We start from the raw sequence: 24,373 nt of genomic DNA, 5'->3' as shown, positions 1-24,373 counted from the left end.
CTGTGTCCAGAAATTGTCAGAGGAAACCTACGCTAAAGGTGGAAAAGAGTTAGAGTTTTGTCCAAATTCAGATTCACACCAGAGGCTGCTGTGATAAAGAAAGGGATTGGGAAAGTGGAGGTAGGCAGACTCCCAGGAAGCAAGCTATTTAAGAAGTCCTAGTCGTCTATTGAGGGACCAGGGTGGTGGTGGAAAAACCCATTCATAATGAGGAAAAAGACACACAGACAGTTTTCTTCAGTTTAATCAGGTGGTGTTATAAACCGCTAAAACCAGACATCTTCACATTATTACACTTGATGCACCATAAAGCAGGTTTATGTTACAGTGTAAGATTCAATATTATAAAACTTGCAGAGAACTTCACACAGAAGTCTATTTTTTTTTTTACCCCTTTTATTCACATCCAAACCCAGTAATTCTCATCTGTGTACAAACGGAGTAGTTTCTTCCATCTTTTACAGCTGCTTTCCAACCAACCAGTCCTAAACATCAATACCAACACTGGTACTGAGAAATCAACCAGATAGTGTCACCACAGTCATTCGCTCAAGACACACACACTTCTTGCTGGATAGCTGGTTGTGGAATTTTACTATCTTCTGTCTTTTCCTGCCCAGGAGCTTGGCATACAGTCTTTCGTTTGAATAACCGTAGACTCAACCGTAACAAGTCGCTGTCCATCGCTGCAGAATTTGTGTAAGTTTGTTTCGTTGCACCCTGTTGAAATTAAAAATGAAGAATAAAAAAAGGAAAGAACTGAAAACAGTGGCTTTTAACATGTAAGCTGTGAAATTAACCTCAAGTACTCTCGATAATTACAGGTTTAATCACACATACTCACTAGAAAAGATTGTGAGAATTAATGATTTTTCTATTAGCATGCAAAATCATAAAACCTACTGTAGTGCAAAAAATGGATAAAGTATTTTTTCTTTCAACTTTAACTCGGAAGAACAGAATCTTACAAAGGTACATGGAATCTCGAGCAGGAGAATTATTCACCAATTGTCTTTGAAACTGTATTTTAATTATTTTTACTATGTCTTCTCTAAATATAGAAAATGTATCTCCAGGATTTAAACCCCTTAATGAGAAACAGCTCATGACTACCTCTTGTTTCAGTCTTAAATTAATCTCTCATCCTAAGAAAAAAATAAACACCCTACCACCTCTTTAAAAAAAAAAAAACCCTCTGTTCTCCATTATTTAAAGGACTAGGTCTACCTCAGAACAACAAACACAAATATTATCTCCCTGGAGAAATGCCCTGCATAGTGGCATCTCTGTTTCCACATTTTGACCAAGCACTGTAAACGAACCACTTGCCTTTTCGTTCTTCATTAGCTGCTTACGAATTGCAGAATCCCTTCGAAAGCAGAGCGCTTTACAGCAAGGACCCAGATTGCTGAGAAGACCTGCTCTCTCTTCTTTTCGTAAAAGCGCAGCCATGTTCAATGCCCCCAGGTCATGTTCAAAAAGACTTTCTGCATCTAGAAAGAATTGATATTTGCAGAGATCAACATATACACGGTATTGTTGAACGGCAACATGCAGTAGGGTGAAATTCCTTACAAGTTTTGCTACTTGTATTTCTGTCTTCTAAGCAATATCAAGCTTTGGGAAAAAAGGATATTGCAGTTTATTAAAAAAAACAACCCAAACACACAAACAACAAATAAATCCTTCACCATTTAAAGGGAAGGACAGGTACACTTGTATGTAGCTTCAGCCCTAGAAAGCAATATTGAGACAGCAATCACTGAGAAGCCTAAAAAAAAGAATCAAGTGACAGCTCTGGGACAGAAGAGGGGGTATCATTTATGGTCAGATACATGTGACAAAAGGTGTTTACTACTAGCATTAATTAGAAGGTGGTCTAAGTTTCACTTCTCTGCAAGACATCAGATAACTCTACCAGTGTCAACACAGGGCTTGTATGGCTGTGCAGAAGTGAAATACGACTACGTAGAATAATTCTTTTATCCATGGTGGATGAACCTGGAGAACAAGTCAACAGATGCTAATGAACCACCTCCTCCTACCGACTCATCTAAAGCATTTGTTAATAGTACTCAAAGTAGCAGCACTAGTCCTTTAGTACATTTATCAGAAGAAACAGCGTGCAGCTAAGAACACTTTAACCACTTCAACAAAATACGGATCCAGAGGTGAGTGTTGTTCTACAAGTCTGTTTCTGTGAAATGCAGACAAAGACAAAAGGAGTGCACATGACTGCAGCTCATTGATTCATAATACTTCTACAATAAATAGGAAGATTATGAAATAAGTTTAAAAAACCCGACCAACCAAACGAAAACTTACGGTACATAGCTAAGTCCAGTCAAGCCACCCCTATATAGTAAAATATTGGTGGTTTAGCAGAGAATCTAACACCTCACTAGGGCCACCAGCAAACCTGAGGAAGATACAGTAACTAAAAGCAAAGGCTGCTACAGCAGTTTGGTAGCATGAGCACAGGAGAGAAAAAAGATACATTTTTAAACCATTCAGAGAATTTGGATGAAGCTGAGTAAGACTACTTTTTAATCAAGGTGAAAAGGAACAAAAAAGTTACATGAAATCAAGGATGGTTAAAGAGAACTGCATTGAAGTCATCAAGACAACGTCAATGGACAATTATCAACACAAATACAAGACAAGATACAAAAAGGCCACTTCAAAGGTAACACTGACAATTTGCAGCGCCTGCCTAGGTGCCAGATGCTGAGCATATCTGGCAAGTAAGCATGCCCTTAGAGGAAACAATTGTATATAATAGAGGGTAAATCAGCTACGAATCTCAATTCCATCATATATGACAGATTTTTGTTTCTAAGGAAAATTAATTTAAAAAGAAATAATCCCTGAAACAAGTTATTATTCCTTTTTTTTTTTTTTTTCTCCCCTGTATTTCAGTGTATTACCAGAAACTTTTCATCCACCAATTAGGGAACACCAAACTCAGGAATAAAACAGAGAAACAGATTACACCACCATGAAGAAGTCCAAAGTGAAAATACTGCATTTTCATTGTAATGCATACTGAATACCTAGCTCAAATTCATCCACTTTTCAGGGCACCACATTTGTGCCTTTGTTTAGAATATGTGTGCTGAGGCTGTGTAATCACTATACACAGAACCTTGACCTAGCAGATAACAGAGGAAATGCATACAGTTGAAATCCTACTGGTAATTCCAGATGTAGCAACTTTGGTGGGTGAGAGACTGCACACACCAAAGGGAACTCAGCGGAGGCACTTCAATCCCCTTTTCCTCTCCAGAGCAAAGTACTGCTGAATCTGAGGACACTTAAGACAGCCCAGAGGCACTGCTGGAGAGCCTCCTGTTATCACTATAGACTTTCTGTTTATTTCTAGAGAAGCCTGCAAGCCAGGTAGAGTGATTCTGCACTGCAGTTCCTGAGGCAAGGAATACCTGGTAAAAAGCACTGAAGTGTACAGCAAAATTAAAGCTTACAGGGAGAGATGTAGTTCATAACCGTACTATATCAGACAGTTTTCAAAGTTGGAAAGACTCAACATTGAATCAATCACATAGGCTTAAAAATTCACATAACCAAAGAGCGAGATTATTTTTTTTTAGGCTAGAAGAAAATTAATACTGCATAGCTAGGACTGAAAATATTGCAGTGGGACATTTGTAGTGCTTACTAGCACCAAATACACACCCCAAATTGTACTATCTGTGATGCATTAAAAATGTTTACATTTGATTTGACTTCAAAAAAAAAGTATAAGGCGTAGCAACAGCCCACGATTAATAGTTATACAATTTAAATGGCTCAAGCTAACAATGACAATCATAGAGATTAACAGAGCTGGGAGAAGCATGGCTGTTTTTTTTCCTCTCCACTTATCCAAGACTGCAAAGTTAACAAGACAACTGCATAAAGAATAGTGTTGCAAAGAATTAAAAAGTATTGTTTCAAATTAAGAATTAGAATTTATAGAGTAAAAGAAGGAAAAAAAAAAAAAAAAAGAACAAACAGAAAAATCTGCTATTCCCTAAAAACAGGGGCTCCACAGATAATATTATTTATAAGCCATAATCTTCTCACATTTAGATCCTGGAATAATTTGCATAGAGATCTTATAGAAAGCAAATGTTTCATAGTCCTAAAAAACCAATTCTACCGTGCAAGCTGTTGCAAGCAGCTCAACTGGTTCCTGGGATACCAAAGAGAAAAATCAGTATTCTCTCTCATGCAAAAGCCTTGCTTACACTACAGAACTGTAGTAAACAGCTCTGGTACAGTTCCTGTCCATCCCATCTATCATGGATGTCCTCTCTCACACACTTTGTCCAAATTCCAGACTGGTGTATTTTTTAATTTCCCACTTCTAGTAGAGACATAATATATGAATTTCACTTAGCTCCTTCATTCTGACCCAACAACTTCTATCCGTGCATTCTGGAGAGAATCCTTAGAAGGAAAATAAGAGGACATGCAGAAGCCCTTCAGAGAAAATAAGGAATCTTATTTCTTTCTTGCATTATTACTGCTAATTCACTGCAGAAGATATTTAGCTCTCCAAAAACTGCTGATACGCTTCAGGCTAGGAAAGCATGAATGGTCTCACAAAAAGAATATTCCACTAGGATGAAAAATTTTGTTTAGGGTATTATTCAAGACCTCCTCACCACTGCTGGAATTAAAAGACTAATTTGATTGACATGCCGCTGTATTACATTCCTGTAATTTTCACACAATACTCATTATATGAGTATTGAACGTACCATACTTTCTATGATCTTGAAACCTAAAATAATGAACGAATGCACATTTCATAAGGACTTTCATTAAGTATAAGACAGTTTAAACCCTGCAGAAACAATTACCTTTAGGTTTTTCTAACACTCTCTGGCAAGTCTCTTTAATTTTTGTGAAGAGCTCTGGTCCTGCCAATCGCTTGGAAATGCCAACTCTCAGCATAACAGCACCTGGTGTGAATTTTAAGAGCGCAGCCCCAGGCTCACGCGGTTCTTTCGTCTGTTTTGGCATAAGACTGGACCAATCTACATCTATAACATCCACGGGATCTGCAAAAACATTGACAGAGAATGAGTTATCACATCATCATCCCTTACCACAGTTGATTATTTTCACATGCTGTGTGCTTCCCCATCTCCTAAAAGCAATATAGAGTAGATGAACATTCTCCTGCAGTTCTCAGAGCCAGATCCTTGGATGCTTCAGGTAAGAATGTCAAAACTCACTTAGATTGGTGGAAAACCAGAAGCAGCATACAAATGAAGATTCTTGGATTAAAAACCCCCCACCCCATATATTCAGTTTCATTTTTGTTGTAACCCCTTTGTGAAAGGCTTCTAGGACCCTGCTTAGCCAGCACGTCTGGCCACATCACTTACACATTCATAGAAGTCACAGTACAACAGATCCAAATTAAATGCTTAAAAAAGCTAGTATTTCAACTCTGGATGCTGGATTTTTTTTTTTTTTTTTCTAAAGGAGAGATATACTATTTACTGAAAAAGCATAGAGCTGTGTTTGTCTAGTACGTTTCTCACAGAAAAGACGAACACTGGTCATAGAGCCCAGATGACACAACTGAACTTATGACAAGTAGAAGATCCCATGCTTCCCAGTGCATTTAGGAAGCACTCCAAGCACGGTTAAAATCTGTTCGTAAAAATAGCAGTTCCAAATAATGATCAAAACCAAATGAGATAAGTGAAAACATGTTTATAAAACCAAGAAAGTTTACCCTTCTAGCTATATGAAGCAGGATAAATATTACTTCACAATACAGCTCCCAGTACTCTTACCTCTATACTTCCCAGGCTTACCTGATTATTACAGAACAAATGAGAAATACTGAAGAGCAGCATACAAACTGCGTTCCTAATTCAGAAATACTGTCAACACCCCAATAGCATTATATGCAAACTGATCTAATCTTTATATTCAAATAATCATAAAGGAGTTTTGCTATACTTTTACCAGGCATCTTCTCATCCTCCTGTTGATCCTCCCGCTTTTCAGCATCACCTGCCAGAATTTCATCCAGCTCATCATCACTGATTGGCTCATATTCTCCAGCACCAGACCCCAGTGACTGTACATCATCAATCTTTGCTTCATCTTCTCCTCCTACAGAAACAGATACATACTGTAGCTTTAAAGCAATCATTCTTGTTTTCTAAACATGGTTTAAGCAGTCTGAAAACAAAAAGGTTCAAACTAAACCGTTAGCTTTTGGGACAAGTATATTCAACATGAAAGCAGGTATTAACTTATGGAAACAGAGAAGTTATTTCTCCCATACACAATGCTGCAGTTGGAATTTTACATATCTTGGTCGTCTTTTTTTGGTGCAGCATTAGTCAAATTGCACATAGAAGTCTGAAAGGTATGTTGAATATCTGGTAACTGATAGGTAGTTAACAATACAAATCTAAGTTAGCACCACAAAGTCTTTCAGATCCTGTTGCACATGAATCCAAACTCACAATTCTGTCCAAAGGCTCCAGAAGAGAAAGAACTAACCAAACCCCAAAATACAAGAAGGTGCAAGACATCCTGAATGAAGCAATTCTTCAGAGTTTCTGACTCTTTGTGGAAGTCACAAGAGCAGCTTTTAGAAAGCAATGCCAAACTTCTTTCCAGGTACTATATGCATATACAAATACCCGTGCTGTATGTGTAAACATGTTCCCTAAAGCCTGTAAACACAAGACACTCAAAGGTTGCATTTTGCAGTTCATGAAAGGAACACCTGAAGGTATTCTCTCACCTCCAAGACTGAAAGATCGGATTCAAGCATTCAGAAACTCTACTGCTCAAAACTCAGACTGACTTAGGTTTCTCCACCACAGCACTCTCAATGAGTTGTGCCACACAAACTACATAGAATTTACAGGGGTCCTCCCCTGCAGATGACTATTCTTGTATCTTCCAGCTCCCTTAGCCAGAAGGGAGACTGTCTCTGTTTTAAGTTGCCCCAATTATTATTATTTTTTTTTGCTTGCCTTTGTAAAAGCTAGAGTGGGGAAAGAAAAAAAAAAAAAAAAATCACCTCAACAAAAGCAAGTAAAAGACATGCTAGGGGAGTGTAAATTAACTACTCAGACCACCTGGCAGTTCGCTGGAGGAGGCATACAGCATCTTGAGCATTATTTAAACCCACTCCTAAGAGCAAATACATGAAGGTTCAAGACATTACAATAATTTAGTAGATATATCCTCACACATTTTGTTAGACAATATACTACAGTAGTTTCTTCAGGTAAATTTCAGATACCTTCTTAACATCATCAGATTTGGAAGGTGTATTTAGTTTTCTAAAAGGTTCTGCATTTTTCAAAGGAAACTAAGGTGATCTGTATGAGGTTTCAGTTTTTATCTTATTATTTTAAATATTCACTGCCTGTATGATCAATCTTCTGCCTCCACACTGGTCTATCAGATACACTAGCTCACCATAACTATTTGCTTGGACAGCACAGGTGAACCATTAAAAAAATTACTGTATGAAGCAATTAAAAATAATAATCCACAGTTCTCAATACATGATTTAAAAAGATTACTTTACCAATTTTGAATTTTAAATCTAAGTTTGACAATTTCTAGATTATAATCCTAGCACTACCTTTACCACTTTTTTGCGGAGATGCACTTTTATATTAATTCTGCATTAAAAACATAACACACTAGTCAGCTAAAACGAGCAATGTAAACAGAATAAAGTAATGAAAGACAATGAAGTACACAATCTTAGAAAATCTTAAACATGCTATATATAGTATGCTCTAATAAAATGGAATGCCATCTAATATTTTATAAAAATATTAAGAAAACCTCCCCTAAATATACCATAACACCCTACAGAAGATAATTTTCAGAGAATTTAGAACACATCCGTTGAAAAATACACAAAAGAATACACATTAAAACAATTACAAGAAGTCTGATGAAAGGCTAGACCCAAGAACACTTTTAACTTCCACAGCCCATTTAGTTACAGGTACCCTCTTGGAAACAGATGATGTACCTAGGAATAGCCTTTCATCAACTCTTTTGTGAAGTTACCACATTTGTACTCTCAGTTTTACTGCACCATTACTTCTTCTAGCTTAAAAAAAAAAAAAAAAAAAAAAAAAAATTAAAAAATTGCTGAATTCTGTCCATTACAGCAAGTCAGAGCAGACTTTTCCACGCTCACTCCAAATACTATATTTGACAAGTGCTTCCACTCTACAGATAATCTCCTTAAATGGAATTTTCTCAATTGTACCAATCAACCCTAATGATCGCTTTGCGAGTAATCAGGTAGGAGTCACAAGAAGTAATAAATATTCCTCATCATCCTCTCCAGAAGATGTTTGATTTAACTGCCCAAATTAACAATAAAAACTACAGATAATTCTTATTAAGAATGCAAATATGATGAGACAATGTCCTGTTATCTTGTGTAAAACTACAAAATCTTCATTTGTTTCTCTTTCTGCTTCTGAAGACTATGCATTTCAAGCCCTATCATCCCAAACATTCAAAAACTCCAAATCCTACAATGCCTTTTATACTCTCAGCAGATCCTAGAGAAGAAAATTCCTGCAATCACCAAAAAAACCCCAATTTACTGAACATAACTGTAACATACACCAGTTACTCTGGATTTAGACTCTTGCTTCTTTTACACTGTTAATACAGGCTAAAAATACTTCCCAAAGTCCCTATCCATGCAAAACTCATGCTGTTTAATCCATGTAACAAAGTCTTCAGGGTTTGTCACGTGTTTGCCCCTTACTTCATATATTAATCCTAAGCACGTTTTCCCCACTACCATTAGGGCCAGCAAATCAAAGCCACATTTAATAAGATTACCTCAGGAAAGCCATTTTTGGACTGTTGTTCCAAGCCATACATATGTTTCACCTACTAATCAGACAATCATTTCTATGATAATTGGGCTCTGCAGAAGAAAAAACCCAAAGAACAGTTCTGAGTCAACACTCATTTTTTGCTACTCATTACCTGTCACTTCCAAAATAAGAAATAGATCTTATAATGATATAACAAGGCAATTATTTAGCAAACTGCCTATTCAGAGATGTTGCACCTTGGTGAAATTTATGTTTCTTTGCCTCAAGACTTGTTTAGAAATTAACAAATAACACTAACACAATTAACACTAAGGAATAAGCTCATCAGATTTCTCTCTTTTTGTGTCTGCTTCCACAGTAGAGAAGCTGGAACCAGTACGCTTTTCAGTAAAAAATTCTATCTCAGTTGAGCACTGTGATAAAAAGAAAAGAATATTTGTCAGTCCAGGTTCTTTCCCAGAATGTCTCACCTTCTAAACTCTCCACCTTTTCAGCCTCATTTCCATCTTCAAAACCTTGTAAAGGTCCTAAATCTTTGTCTGTTCTTTCCTTCTCTGAAGCCGATGAATCCCGACAAACACCATCGAATTCCTTTTCGTGATCTCTGTCCAGTTTCGTTTCACTGTGTTTTGTTGACTCTTTTTGAGAGGAGATGTCAAGAGTTCTGTCTCTCTCTCTTTCGGCAGTATCAGGTAGTTGTCTCTCTCGCTCTCTGTCCAGCTCCCGTCTTTTCTCCCTCTCCCTCTCTCGTTCCCTGAGCCTCTCCCGTTCCCTGCTCCTCGGCCAGTCTTTGTCAACATCTCGGTCCCAGTCTCTCTGTCTTCCTTCTCTCCTGTCTCTCTCTCGTTCTCGATCATGTTCATGTCGATCTCGCTCCTGAAGCCTTTCCCTGCTATCAAAGGACCCGGATCTGGAATGGACCTGACGATCTGATTCAGGAGAACTTCTTCTTGAACTGTGGCTTCTTGAATCTTGACGATCTGAATAAAGTAGTTCAAATATATGCATGACTACCGCACGTAAATGTAACATCGTTTCACTAGACCAAAGCATTTTAAAGATTTAGCTATGAAAATGTACTTCTCAAAAGCATCATCTTCAAATTAATAATGCCCTCAGACTGCCTATAGACTTAGTCATACTTAAAAACATAAGGTATTTCTCCCACTCCCCAAAAAGATTTTTAGTGGCTACTATCTACTGTGACAGAAGCCAAACTGAAGGTACATAATTTCAACTCAGAAATTTAGGCCAGGGATTAAAAAGACAAAAAAAAAAAAAAAAAAAACCTCACAAAAGGAATAAACTCAAAAATCAAAATTTTCAAAATATAGTTTCTAAAAGCTATGAATGCCTTGGCTACCAAATAATAAATTCGAAAAATAATTTCAGGCATTATGTAACTATGAGAGCCGATGTGCTTTAAGACGAAGATATTTTCCTACCAATGCTGTTTAAATTTTAAAACATTTTACCTTTTTTTTCCCCCCCCTTTCAGGAACTATACAAATAAAACAAGTCAGTTGTCATTACTTTGATTTGTAACACAGATAATTTCCATATGCATTAAAAGTATGCCTAACAGGAGTCATGACAGATTTACCTCAGTGAAAATAGCTCCTGAGATGATAATGGATCTCTCTCCCAGAGAGAGAAGACATTTTCATTTTGCATAGATTTCAGAATTTCCATATCAAAATGAGTGTTAATAATGAATTTAAGAACACTATTAGCACAAGCATTTTCTCTTCCTACAAGGTTTTTTTTTGTCCTACAAATTACTTTATTCCCCAGGCAGCACGAACTGAACCTGACTGAATGTTTTGGTGTAAACAAAGTGATAATCCTACTCGATGAGGATCAGCTTTTCAAATACAGTAACGCTTGCAGGAATCTCAATTCACTCTAGTTTCACAATGAATGACAGAGAGCACCTTCTTCTCCCCTCATTACAAATGAAGAGAGTATACAGCCATGCAAGAATGATTTGGGATTTGTACCTTTGCACTTTTATACAGAATGATAGGTCAGTCTCACTAAAATGTATCTTATTACCTGAAGATGTGCTGCGACTGGGTTCCCCTCTTTTCAACTGATCAATCCTGGACTTTCGTTCCCCAGTGATTTCTAAGCTTTTCTTCTCTCTGTCCCTGTCCCTATCTCTGTCTCTAGAGCTACTGTGCAGGATCCTCTTCCGTCCAGTCTGGTCATCTCCACTGCGATGAGCTGACTCGTTGGAAGGGGACCTAAGTCTGCTTGAGGCATGGCTCCGATTGCTACCAAGGCTGCTGCTGCGCTTCTGATCCACAAGTTTACGGTGTGGTCCATCCTCTATAGTAACATGAGGGGCTTCCACCTTTTCTCCCCTTGTCCTGTGACTTTTTCTATGGGAATCCTCAGTGCTTCTTTCTGGAACAACAATGTCACCGCGTTCAGGAACATCTTCATCTGACCAGTCACTAAATGTTGTATCTTCTCGTTTCTGGGGGACTTCTGGCACAGCTTTCTCAGGTGGTGCTTCAACCAATTCTTCTTTTGTCACAGGGGGGGTTCTTGGGCCTTTCTTCTTTTTATGATGTGGAACAATTTCTTCATCAGAAACTTCAGAATCGCCCTTGGATCTTTTCCGTTTTTTCTCTACGTTTTTCTTTTTTTGACCTTTCTTGGGTGAAAAGACCTGGCTTTCCTCAGTCGTCGATTCATTAGCATACCTTTCCACCCCACTGTCATCCTCTTTCTTCTTCTTTGTGGCCTTTTTCTGTACCTTAGACTTCTTCTTGCTGTCATCATGCATTCTATCAGAACCATCTCTTTCTTCAGAGGGACGGTGTCCAAGATTTTCCTGAACCCTGGACCGGGAGACTTCTGAAGCATCTGGTTGCTCTCTCTGCTTATCTGCTGAAGAAATCCTCTCTTTAAACTCTGGTTCTTCGTAACGACGGGAACTTTCCTTTCTGTCTGATTTTCGCTCTTCTTCTTTCCAGCGACTCTGCCGTTCTTCTGTAACATGGGAGGGGCTCAGTGACCGGGACTCCTGTGGCCGTACAACCTGGCTCAGAAGCCTGTGCTTTTCATCTGCAAAATGGGGAAAATTACGTACTTGTATTGTTTAGGAAGCAGAACATGTGAGCATTTGGTATCTAGTGCATGCCAAAAAGCGTCAGTTAAAACATCTAATCCATTATTTCAGTTGCATTTCTTAAGTTTTTCTACTGCTGCAGCAGCAACAGGCTAATTCCATTTTGGTAAACATGCATCTTAAAAAACAGATGTGGAAGTCACTATCACCTGGCAGATGTCACACACAGTGACAAAACAAAGATAAAAAATAAACATACAGATTAAGAAAAATGGTGTTGCTCATAGAAATAAGGGGAGAAGGATGCTTACTAAAGCTTTCCCCATGTTTTTTCTACTTAAGATTGCAAGTTATTTTCCAGAGGCAGAGGGCAAGCTGGATCCAGCTGCAGATAGCTCACTCTTACTCACTTTTATCATCTCCACTGTTGTAAGCATCACTGTCAGGTGAGTGCTCACGGCGCCGTTTGGGTGACTGACGAGGACTCGGACTGCTGTCATTTCTGTGACGCTTCCTGCAGACGAAAGACGTACAGTCAAGTTTCTTCAGGATTCTTTAAAGAAAACATTAATTAATCGAGTTTATCGGCAATACAATCCCTGAAGTCTAAGCACCTCATACATAAGACAACACACCTAAGGATGACAGGAAGTTTTGTGTCTTGTAAGTTGTTATTCCAAAACTGCAAGTATGATCAGTTTTCTGACTATTCTATAAGGTACCCGAAACTAAAAATCAAACACTTAAGACAACTATCTTTTTAGCAAAAAGCTATGAAAGACTACTAAGATCAATTTTTCCCTGTGGCGATGATTCCTGCAGTGAGTTGACCTCAGCTGGCAGCTCAACCCACACCTAAACACTTGCTTACTTCTCCCTGCAGTGGGATGGGGGAGAGCCCATACAAGATGATTTACAGGAATCCACAATTCCCTCGCACAGAAGTCACTAATTATTTCCAAGCAAAACAGCCATTCAGGGCAACACTGTTTTGTTGCTTCTTATTGATGGAACAATGAGAATTTTATTGTACTAAATGGAAAAAAAAAAAAGAAAAAAGTGAATCAGTGCTATGCACTTAAAGGAGGCGCCGTACATTTACTCAGGATATTGTTCACGCCTTCGCTGGTAGCCTTCTGGTATTGAAAATTTAGTAGTGCAAAGGGTAATGCATGTTTCACAGAAATTTGATGAATAAATTCATGAACCTTGACATAGTTAGCTATTATCTGACTTTCCAGGTTTCAAAAGGTCTGCTATTATGTTTCCAAGAATGCCTGCATTATTAAAGGCAAGGCCACACAAGTATACTTAGAAGGGAAAACGGCATCGTCTGACCCAATTGTCAGCTCTTGAGTAGTTCCATGATTCTGCACTAACAAAGCATCAGATGAACTTCACCAGCATAATACTGATTTTGGGGGCACCAGTATGTGCCACACAGAGGCAGGGGAGACATGGCTCCAGACAGGGCCTCTGCACAGACAGGATATCTTCTTCCTTAGGATATTCCCCCACTTACTAACTTACTGAAATCAATGGTAAAAGACTGCCTTTTTTTAATCTTTTCTTTGACTGAAGTAACACTTGAATCTACTCACTTGGATTTTCTTTCCTCATGGACATCTCTTGAACTTCTTTCTTCTCGGATATCTTCTCTCTTATCTCTGCGGTCTTCCCTTCCTTTTTCTTTGTCGTCCCAGTCTCTCTGGCGGTCTCTTTCTTTATCCCTGTCTCGACCTCTTTCCCTTTCTCGTTCCCGCTCTCGATCTCTTTCTCTCTCTCGCTCCCTCTCTCGTTCCTCCCGCTCCCGCTCTCGCTCCTTCTCCCTCTCCCTCTCTCGTTCCCTTTCCCTGTCATGGTCCCTGTCTCGGTCCCGCTCACGGTCCCTGTCTTTGTCCCGCTCTCTCTCCCTCTCCCGTTCCCGAGCACGATCTCGTTCCAACTCTCTTTCCTTCTCCCTTTCTCTTTCCCGGTCTCTTTCTCTTTCCCTCTCTCGGTCCCTCTCCCTTTCTCGCTCTCTCTCCCGGGCCCTTTCATCTCTCCTGTCATCAGACCGATCTACCCTCCGCTCTTCTCTTCTTTCATCCCGCTCGAGGTCATCACTTCGTCCTTGATGTCGTACCGGTGAGCTTGCTCTCTGATCTGTGAACAGAAGCAGGTTTGATTACTAAGTGCTAAAGGGACACACACTGTTTCCACTACACTACTAAAAACCCAAGAGCTTTTGTTTTGACAATCTAGATATTGGTTTGCGTTAAGTGAAAAGCAATTCCCTGCAGAAACTTGGAAATTTTAGGGGGGGTGTGGGGGGGGGTAGGGGGGGTGGGGCGCGGTGGGGATGAGAGAAGACAAAAATCAGTGCTAAGTTTGAAAGATTTTTCTCAATATTTCGGGAGTAGGCTTTCTTTATTTTAAACAAAAGTTACTACAAAAATTTTATTTTATGCCAGATTTTTTGGAATGGCTTCAAAAGATAATTATACACCTCAGAGCCTAGCTATTACTATTACATTACTCAATGATTGAAAACCTGGTATAAGATCTCAAAGCTCTGAATGACATACATATCAAATGTTAAGACTTCCGTACAAAAATTTTACCTCCTAAACCTGTTAGAGTCATGGGTTTTACAAGAACTCACGCTATTTATAATACATAGTAAAAGTTACTGCAAAATGAGAAATACTGGCCCGTCTCATAACTGAAGGAGAACCCTGCACAGAAATACACAATTGAATCCATGAGAAAGGGAAAGGTGAGGATGAGATACAGGAGGCAGAACTGCTAGAAGTTTTCATATGTATTCACTGCAGAGTCTTACAGTTTTAGAAGCTTAGTTTTTCATTGTTCAGACAGTGGATTAGAGTCAAGGAGAAAATTAAACTTACGTACAAAATGACTGATTCTGCAGGACAGTGAAACCTGATTTATCTAATGGCATTTACTCTCCGCAAACTTAGCTGGATTTTTGTTAATTATATTTTGGATATTTTTTGAATATTTCTAAAAATTTTGAGCACTTCATAACAATTTCTATGCTGGTGCTAGTACTATTTGAACCACAACAAATCAATAAAACTATTTTTCCACAGTATCTATTAAAAGCACCATACAAAAAAGCAAAAACTGACATGAACAGCGGTTAGTATTTTTCGGTCCATTACTCTGAGGCTGAGTGCACTTTGCTGTAAATTGAGACAATGTCCACCAGGGCTGAGGAGGCAGAGTTTGAACAGGACTAAATCAATAAAACGTGCATTTCCATCAGTTTAATCAATTTTAATCTCCGAGTGAATTAGCAATATCTTAATGCTCCCCTGTTACCAGGTAAAATTAAAAGCAAACTTGAGTGACATTTCTGCCATGGATGTAACACTTCTTTTTTTAAGAAGGTAAATCATCAGTCCATGCAATTGGTTCCATGAACAGGTTTCACATTCTTTTAATGGTGCTTATAACATTATAATAGGATATACTGTGCATAGTAAGTATTAGATTTTATACAGAAGTCCTGTACCTCCTATTTATTATGTCAGTTTGGGTAACAAAACATCCACATGGAAGTCTCACATGAATCAAGATACTGGAAGTACACTAGACAATTAAATGTGGATAATCAGCACTTCTTACATGACCATTGTTTGAAGCGCTGTTCCAGTGGTTGTTTGGACACCTACAGATTTGCCTTGGTTAAATAAAGGCAGCCCAAATTTGCAAGCTTGCATTGTAGAATCATACTGAAAAGATTCCTTACATATCATAGAACTAAGTACCAAGCAAAATCTATGTTGATTTTTCTCAGAATGACAAATGTTAAGACTCTGGTCTAATTATGGAAATTATGTCCTGAATTGTAACTCTGAGGAGGATTTACTATTACAAAAAGGGATCTAGAAGAAAACAACAAATCTTATCTCCATATACTTTTCCCCCCAAAGGGAAACACAATCCATTCAAAGCAACTTCCCTTCTAGAGATGTATTTTGTTGTGATTGCATGCTTTTACTTCTAAGCGGGTTTTTTCCTCATTTTTTTTGTGTGATTTGTTTGCCTAGTTGCCTTTTTTTTTTTGTTTGCTTGATTTAATTCCTAATAAATTAAGAATTCAGTATGATATGAAGAGCACAAATAACATTATAATATATCTAGGATTTATTGGTGGTGGGGAAGAGGAAGAGATGAAAGCTAGTCTGAAAAAGCCAACCCCCAGGACACATTCAGACTGCTGGATTTTTCAGCTGACAATAAGAAGGAAGCCTGGAGATCAGGTTTATTGAAATAGTGCCTTGAAGATGAGAGAACCTAATGTAGAACCTTTCACAAGAACATGCAACAACAAATACATTTCAATGGGCCAAAAAGCATTTCTCAAAGTAGCATATGAAACATCCCTTTTAAAAACTGAAGTTAAAACAACTGCTAGAACGTATCTGTCACTTCCAAATCATAACTCAAGACAAAAAAAAATGACCCTAATTTTATATTTATCCTTCACAGCTCCTCCTTTCATCTCCATGTTATTTTCACTTCCCTGACTCCTCCTGTTCTCTTAACTGGTGAACAAAATAAACATTTTCCAGAGTGAAAGTTGGTACTAAGTTCCTCAGAGACAACACAGTACTCTTTCAGGTGCAGAAGTGTGACATCTTGCATACTATGTCTAAAAGAACAGTCTTGCATATTCTTTCCACGATCACTGATACCTGGACCAACATTTATTAGCCAATTATTATCGACCACAGCAAAGCGTTCATCACTATTAAATTCCCCAGGCAATAAATTTTTGAATTAATCATAAATTTAAAGCGTCAATTACTCCAGTAGTAAGTAGTTTGTAGTTAAGCCAGTCTACTAATCAGGCCTTCCCCAAACCACACTCGAGTAATTACAGTGCAAAAGTACCATGTTTTTATACAAACAGAACCAGGAATGAAATGTAATCATGACTCTAAGCTTATATGTGTATGTACATGAAGTGGAGGAGGAGGCAAAGAGAAGGAAAAAACATTTCACATTGAAGTTGTACAACGAAATCTCTCAAAGAAGTTTAGGTTTGTTTAAAGTCTACTTGGATGAATAAAACCAGAAGGTGCCAAAATCTAGCCATAGGGAGGGAAAAAGGCCGTAGCATTCATGCATACACTGCCAATGAGAGATCTTACTACAGAAGTTAAGTTACATCAAGGATAGGACTAGTGTCAGTGTGTGGTATCAAATGAGTTATTTATGGATTAGTGGTGTGGTGGTGGAGCAAGGGAGAAAAAGAAGAGACAGACGTACACATACATATACATTTGACTACATGGGTAAGTGTAAAAATATACATTAAAATACCTCTTTCTCTGTTGTCACGCCTGTCCCGTTCGCCATGTCTCCTTTCAAAGGAGGAATCCCTTGCTTGTTCTCGACTGTCATAGCGATCCCGATCAGGGTAGCTACTCCTGGACTCCCAGCTGTCATGGTAGTTTCCACTACTGCTGTGACCATCAACCTGGGATCCTCTAGTCCCCCGACTTCCTAATAGAGATTATCAGTATAAAAGATGAGTTTCCACACGTAAGAAAATCCACTGATATTTTTCACCAGGTGAAAATACTGCCAAAGGTTAAAACCACCGTCCCTTTTTTTTTTTTGTCAATCAAGAAGAGGCAGGGTGGCGAGAGCTATGTGTGTGAAAGGTAGTTTTCAAGTACTTAAGACATGAAGTTGCTTTTGCAAGAACACAAAAAACCTGCTGCCCAGTACATTTGAGAGACACTGCCCCCCTATGAATCTTCCACTACACATCAGCCTCTTACTTGTGTTTGTAGCCTATGGGAAAACCTAGGGTTGCAGAAACATTAAAGTGGTGTAAGGGTTATGGTTTGTTTTAAAATGGGATGGCAGAATACCAACGCTATGCCAGTTTAATGAATAGAGAACATAGAAGTGCTACAGATTGAAGTAGCTGTTCTAATTTGATGACAATAGAATTGAACATAGCTTTAAAAGCATGAACTATTTGGCAGCACTTCCATATTAAATATCAAACAAGGCAGTATGAATGTCAACATTCAGTCTCCAACGATACAGACAACTTAGTTGTTTTTTAAATCATGCAATACCCTTGTCAGATAATTCTGGACCTCTGCCCCGACTTCTGCCAGTTCTATCACTTCTGCTCTCATTTCTGGAGTCACTTCTGGAGTCATTCCTTGTTTCAGCACGAGAACTCTCCTCTCTGCCGTGGGATCTTCCATAGCTGCGTGAGTCCTCCTGATACTGGTCATCCTTTTTATGGGTGTCGCGACTCTCTCTGTCTCTGTAGTCATGGGAATCTCGTGTAGAGCGCGAGTCTCTCTGATCACGACTGTCTTTGGTATCTCTGCTATAATCCCTCGTATCTCTGGAGTCTCGAGTGTCTCTGGATTCCCTTGGCTCCCTCCGATCTCTGGTGTCTCTTGTCTCCCTCCGATCTCTTCCATCACGAGACTCTCTGTCATCTCTGTGATCCCTGGAGGTACTCTGCTCCTGGTCATAATCACGATCATCTCTTGTTTCTCTTTCTTTTTCCCTTTTCCCTCTAGTTTCTGTAAAACGTTTAAAAGAATGTTTTATACCTATCTTAATCAGAGCAAGCAAAAATTTAGCACGCAAATAATACTAAAATGATACAGTCAAAATATACTTTGGACATACACACAGAAAATCAAAATTGATATGTAAGTAGGAGATCACATTGGCTATCTATCTATACATTCAATTAAAGGTCTTTTTGTGGATTTGAATCTGTACTTTACAAATATTTACCAGTTCAAAAGACAGTAAGTATAATAAATTTCAAACATATTAGAAAGCAAGCACATTTCAATAATTTTAACGTAGGATTATTTCTCCTCCAATCATAAACTCCTCTTTTAGCTCCACACACACATATTTTCAGGAAATTTGTGCTATATTTGGACCACTTGCTTTTAATACCTCAGTGCCCTGCTAAAGTCTTTTTCTTTCTTCCTTTGTTTTTTTAAAATTACCTATGTATAATGTAACTGCTACAGGAAGGTAAATTTACAGCCAGTCTATAAAAAGCTGATGTATGTACTCTTTGTAATCTGTCTCGAGAGAAACAGTGTGTTTGCCCACCACAAATTGCTCCACCAGCTTTACAGATTTCCAGAGGGAATGACTGTTTCTTTGCACACACTTAATGTCAATTAAAGAGACAACAGATAGAGCAATCAGCGAGGACTGGATTAGCATTTGGGCACCTCACAGAAAAGAGTAATAGTTACTTACATGTATCCTGCCATCACTCAGCTGGATCCACTAGTATACGCCTGATACCAAGAGAATATCACTTACCTACTGGCACCACCACTGCATTGCATGAGAAACACCTAGACAGATGCCTACAGGATCTTTACAATCAGCTGAGCCTACATAAGCAGTCCTATCAGGAACACTCCACTGAACAGCCCCTGAGAACAGCCCCACCAGCGCAGGAATGATAATACAGACAGTATTTCCTTCACCCTCTAGTCATTGGGATAGGTGCAGACAACACCACAATTTGAAAATCAAGTTTCATAATGCAATTTGCAAACAAAAATTATTCTTAAGGGCTATTTTCATTCATACCATCCCGCCTTTCGTGGCGCCTATCATGAGACTGTGAAGTCCGATCACGATCGTGTCTTCCCTTTTCTCTTCCAGGAGATCGGTGTCTTGAAGGGCTTCGCTTCCTCTGAGGAGAAGAGGAAGAGTGGGGGGGATAGGGAGACGATGACCGCCTTGCAGGTGGGGAAGCTGTCCTTTGATAAGATGGAGAAGGAGTTCTTTTGCGGTGTGGGGAAGGAGAATGTCTTTGAACAGAGGAGCCTGACTGTGATGAGGAGGAGTGATGTCTGGAAGATATGGGAGAATGACGCTGACCTGATGGGGAAGCAGACCTGCAAGGAGAAGTTAGAATAGGTACACGTATAATAACTGGATTGGAAAGGTTCTTACCATAGCGTACAAAAAAAGTGATTAAAATAATTTGTGCGTTCTCTACCCTCTGCCTGCTGAAAATAAGTGCAGTTTCTGCAAAACATCAAACTTGTCTTCCCTCAAGGGTACTAAGGATATCATTTCAAAGTATGCTTATCTTTAAAGGGTTACAGTTTACTTAATATCCAAGAACAAGTTGTCCATTCAAAATTACATTACACAGCTACCAGAATGCTTTCTGGGCTGGAAGGGAGGGACGAGTCAGAAAAAACCAAGATCTTCTCCCCCACCCCAAAACCAAGAACAATTGTTTTCTTCAATATAAAATGCTTTTTGGAGTTCATGGTAAAATAAGGCAGATAATTTTTACACGGTGTTACCTAAGGGGAATTTTTCTTCTTTTGTTTCCAAGAACATTCAATTTTTTAAAAGCAACAGTGTCTCCTTCTTGTGCGCTTTTTGTTTCTTTTTTTTATTATAAGCATTGATCTTTAAACAATTTAGGCCTGTTTCCTGAAAACTCATATGGATATCTACTTAAAATTTTAGCAAACATGAATACTTAAACAGGGAAAACTAATAAAAACCTAATAGAATACGTATTCAGAGTGTCTCTCATCTTCAAAATCCCATCACTTAACTAAAGATCATTTACACAACAGTCAACAAATTTCCTCATATGTTATCCCAGGCACAGTCAAACATGGACAAACACTTCAAGCCTTTAAGCTCAGTACTGATTTTTTTTCCCTTATCAACATCAAAACAACTTGCAAGTATCTTTTCTTATGAAATATGCATTGCCCTTAACGCCCAACTCTCTTCTACTTCACAAAATTCCAGAGACTTCAAAGAGAAGAACAGTGGTCAGAAAAACCACACTTGGACAGTAGATCTTCAAAAATTCCACTTAAAATTAAGTAATTTAATTCCTGCTTTTGAATGTCCATATACAGTGTTGGTAACCTCAAATAAATATCTAGATCATACCAACGAAGCTCTCAGTTTCACGTGACTCACAAACGAGGGACTACTTCACCAAAGGCAGTAGTACCTCCCTGCAATCTTCTGCAATAGCCCAGCAGTTGGTAAAGATATATACCTGTAACACAGCTTTTGCTGAATATCTGGCAAATGTCACAAGAAATTCTTCTCAGTGAGACAGCTGATGTCAGTTGGGCTCCAAAGAGAAGGAGCTCTGGAATAACTTAGGTTAGCAGGCTTACAAGCCTGTCATGACACTATTCAAGAGCCAAAAGGAGAGTTGCCCAGTCAATGCTACTCAGCAGTGGATCTCCTGGCTTACGCTTCTTAAAGACCCAGACTCTGCAGATATAAAGATTCTCCTCATGTCAAGCACACAGAACAATGATTCAGCTTCCAAGGAGTAAAGCTTTAGGAATGGAATGCAAAGTGAAATCGCTGGCAACCTGAGGTAGGAACTCAAGTCGGTAAGGAAGTCCTTTCTGGGTAAAAACCAACACGGTGGGAATCTTCTATTAATATCAGCATTTCATCCTTCCTTCTAGTCACTGTCAGTGACTCAAGAAAACTGCCTTCAGAGCCCCATGGAGTAGTATGTTGATTACCATAGGACCAATCTCACAAAGATGGTCGTTTTATGGCCAGATTCCATTACACAACCAGATATATTCACTAAATAAATCAAATCTGGATTTGATTGTTGAGGCACTTCAGACTTGTCAATAGAGAAAAGTCAAACAAAATTTTTGCAGGACAGGCTGAAACAATACTTGAACTGAGCTACTTCATCACTACTAGAAAACGTAACCAGAAATGTGGCAGAAAGAAAGGGGTGAGACAGAAAAATAAATCAAACCAGCCTTTGGAATACACTTAACTAGGACACTCTGAAGAACCAGCTGCATCTGGTTTTTTGTTTTAATTCATACTGTGTAAGCTTATACACTCGGATATTGCTAGGCCTGAAGACTATCCAACTGAGATGTGGTTTTGATGGTCAATGCCAGAGAACATACGGACACCTCAACAACAGACTAGGATTCTGTATCTCCTTGACTGAAAACCTAGAAGTGCACGGCATCCAGCTGATGCACTCCTGACGTGGCTTAGGGATACCTGTAACTTCTACACACAGTCTGACCTCTAGGATGCTTATGAGTACCTTCTTTTGTCTGGAAATTAAAAAGCCTCAGGGTCCCTTTGTGCATGCTACCAGTGCAAACTCCTCATGAATGGCAGGAAAGAGGAAAATCAATTTTTCTGTCTCCATGGATATATGTTCATGCTGGCCCCAGTTCTCCACCACAAGAGAGAAGGTCTGACCAATGACTATCCCTGAGGAAACAAGTAGGCTGCATGCCTCTAAGATGACAATTTGTACGCATTGTCACATACAAATGAAACAGATGGCTTGGAATTACTAGTAAAATTTCCAAAGCACTCAAAGTAAAATCATGCCAGGGTTGGAAACGACTGTCAGAATCTAATATAATTTCATGACTTACCATCTTTAAACTAAGACCATATTTACTTTTCACTGTTAAACCATTATTATGAAACACAGTTACCAAAATTGGCTTGCAGAGAAGGCTATCTAATGGTCTGGAGGCAAACAAAACATTTCAAATATCATTGTCTGCCTCTAGCAGAAGGTCCATTTATCTTCCCTGCTTAACACTCCCTTGCACAACACTTGATACGTCTCCATATAACCCCTAAGCAGGCAATGGTGAGCAAAATACTTGAGTAGGTTAGAAAAAAATGGGGAAATGGGTACTGCAAAGGTATTTTTCAGTCTCCTTACTACTCCCAGTTGCAGGGTGAACGGGCTGCTCTACTCACTTCCCTATCAACAACCCAATTTAGAGAAAATGTCCATCAGTGACATCTACCTTAAAAAAAATATAATGATGTTCCAGCTGAACTAAGTCACCACACCAGCAAAAGAGCTTGCTTATGATTCACAGGACTGCTGAATAGATGGGGTTTATTTTGCTTGGTTTATCACCCTGCAGATATATACAGCATCTGATGTCTTCCCCTCACCCTTCAACAGAAGTGCAGAAAGTAAGTATACCTTTCTCTCCGTTATACAAACATAGGATTACAGTAGTATTTAGCACTGTCATTCTAAACCTAAGCTTATAGACTCCCTCAGACCAAAATAAGAAGTCTCCTCCTTCCTTCTTAATGGGCGGTAAAAGATTTTTTTCTAAGAACCCCTAGAACTAACACAAAGAATCTCTGAAATTGTCCTCTTATTGTACTGTTCAGCCAGTTGTGCTTGCTTTTCAGGAAAGATGTGTAGAGCCAGGATCTGTGCATCACCGCACCCATTTTATAACAAAGAAACTCTGCTCCTTCCCCATCTCCAAGATAGAAGACCTCTAATTTTTTACTTTTTAAGAAGAGGGAAGGTGAGAAAAAGAGAAAGCTCCCACAGGGTCACAGACTGACTATGCCTCATATCAGACTTCTGAAGTTCCATCCAAAACCAAAACTTTTGAGACACTAATAAACAGAAGCCTGCACCATGACTTGTGCTCTTGACATGACTGGTACTCTCAATGTAGTAACTTAGCAAAAAAAGAAGTCTCAGAGCTCAAGTGTTTGAGGCACACATGTCCAAAACAGACACATAGAAACAAGTAGTCAAACCAACAGAGAATGTTTCTAAACTACAATTATTAATGGAAATAAAATCCACACAATTGACCTCCTACCTGCGAGAGGGTGAGAAGTTATGTTTGTGAGTGGTTGATTTGGCTGGAGCTCGGGAGGCTTGTCTTCGCCTTGAAGCAGGTGGTGAATACTCCCTGGAAGGGGAAGAATTACTGCCAGAATGATCTGCAGGACTAGGAGAACGCTTCTGTCTATGGGAGCTTTCAGAGGGATCCCTGGGAAACACACAGCAGCTCATTGAACAGGTGTAATATGGTGTTGGTACATTTCTAAGGAATTATAAACAACTCTAAGATAGAACTTGTGGTTACAAGATCAAGAACTATCTTATAGAATCATTTTTTCCACCTATAATTTTATATATGAAGTTATCCTAAGCTAGCAAATCTCAAGAATGCAAGATATGCACTAAATTTCTTGTTAATCACTGGACTGGAAAACACAAAACTAGAATATGGTAAAAGCAAAAATATATTCTTGTAATTTTACCTAATATTTCATGTGGCAGTGAAACAGAATTCCTCAATGGAGAATTATCTTGATACCCTATTAAAAAACTTCTGAAATGTCAGAACTTTATTGAAGAAGCCTCAAGCTCACAGACATTTTCAAGCACTAATCACAGTCACAAATGAATGGAAGAGATCTGTCAGAACCTTCAACTCTTTCATTTACTGCGCATCATGGAGATTTGACATTATTTCTTCATTTTTATTATTCAGGAAAAAAAAAAAAAAGACAAAACTTCAACACTGAAATAAAAGTGTCTAGTCACCACAGCAATATC

The 24,373-nt window shown here is 38.7% G+C and overlaps 1 protein-coding gene across 4 annotated transcripts in view; it reads right to left on the bottom strand.

Annotated features, from left to right (window-relative positions):
* Positions 1-228: 228 nt before the first annotated feature.
* The window catches only part of ZC3H13 (zinc finger CCCH-type containing 13), a 49,064-nt gene continuing 24,919 nt past the window's right edge, over positions 229-24,373 (bottom strand). For 2 of the 4 annotated variants that reach the window (XM_042805920.1, XM_042805919.1), the window contains exons 9-20: positions 23,628-23,801; positions 19,570-19,880; positions 18,057-18,521; positions 17,287-17,469; positions 13,551-14,094; positions 12,360-12,463; positions 10,926-11,945; positions 9,341-9,850; positions 5,983-6,138; positions 4,866-5,066; positions 1,330-1,493; positions 229-720 (exon numbers count right to left, since the gene is read on the bottom strand). In XM_042805920.1, coding sequence (XP_042661854.1) covers positions 550-720; positions 1,330-1,493; positions 4,866-5,066; positions 5,983-6,138; positions 9,341-9,850; positions 10,926-11,945; positions 12,360-12,463; positions 13,551-14,094; positions 17,287-17,469; positions 18,057-18,521; positions 19,570-19,880; positions 23,628-23,801 — 4,003 coding nt within the window. In that variant the 3' untranslated portion in view covers positions 229-549. The remainder of the gene's footprint in view (positions 721-1,329; positions 1,494-4,865; positions 5,067-5,982; positions 6,139-9,340; positions 9,851-10,925; positions 11,946-12,359; positions 12,464-13,550; positions 14,095-17,286; positions 17,470-18,056; positions 18,522-19,569; positions 19,881-23,627; positions 23,802-24,373) is intronic. The other 2 variants (XM_042805921.1, XM_042805922.1) reach the window with 2 other exon arrangements.

This window comes from Tyto alba, unplaced genomic scaffold (genome assembly GCF_018691265.1).
Source record: "Tyto alba isolate M040663 unplaced genomic scaffold, T.alba_DEE_v4.0 Super-Scaffold_45, whole genome shotgun sequence".
Lineage (NCBI taxonomy): Eukaryota > Metazoa > Chordata > Aves > Strigiformes > Tytonidae > Tyto > Tyto alba.
Note: the sequence above shows the minus strand (reverse complement) of the source record. Positions and strands in the feature narration are given on the sequence as shown.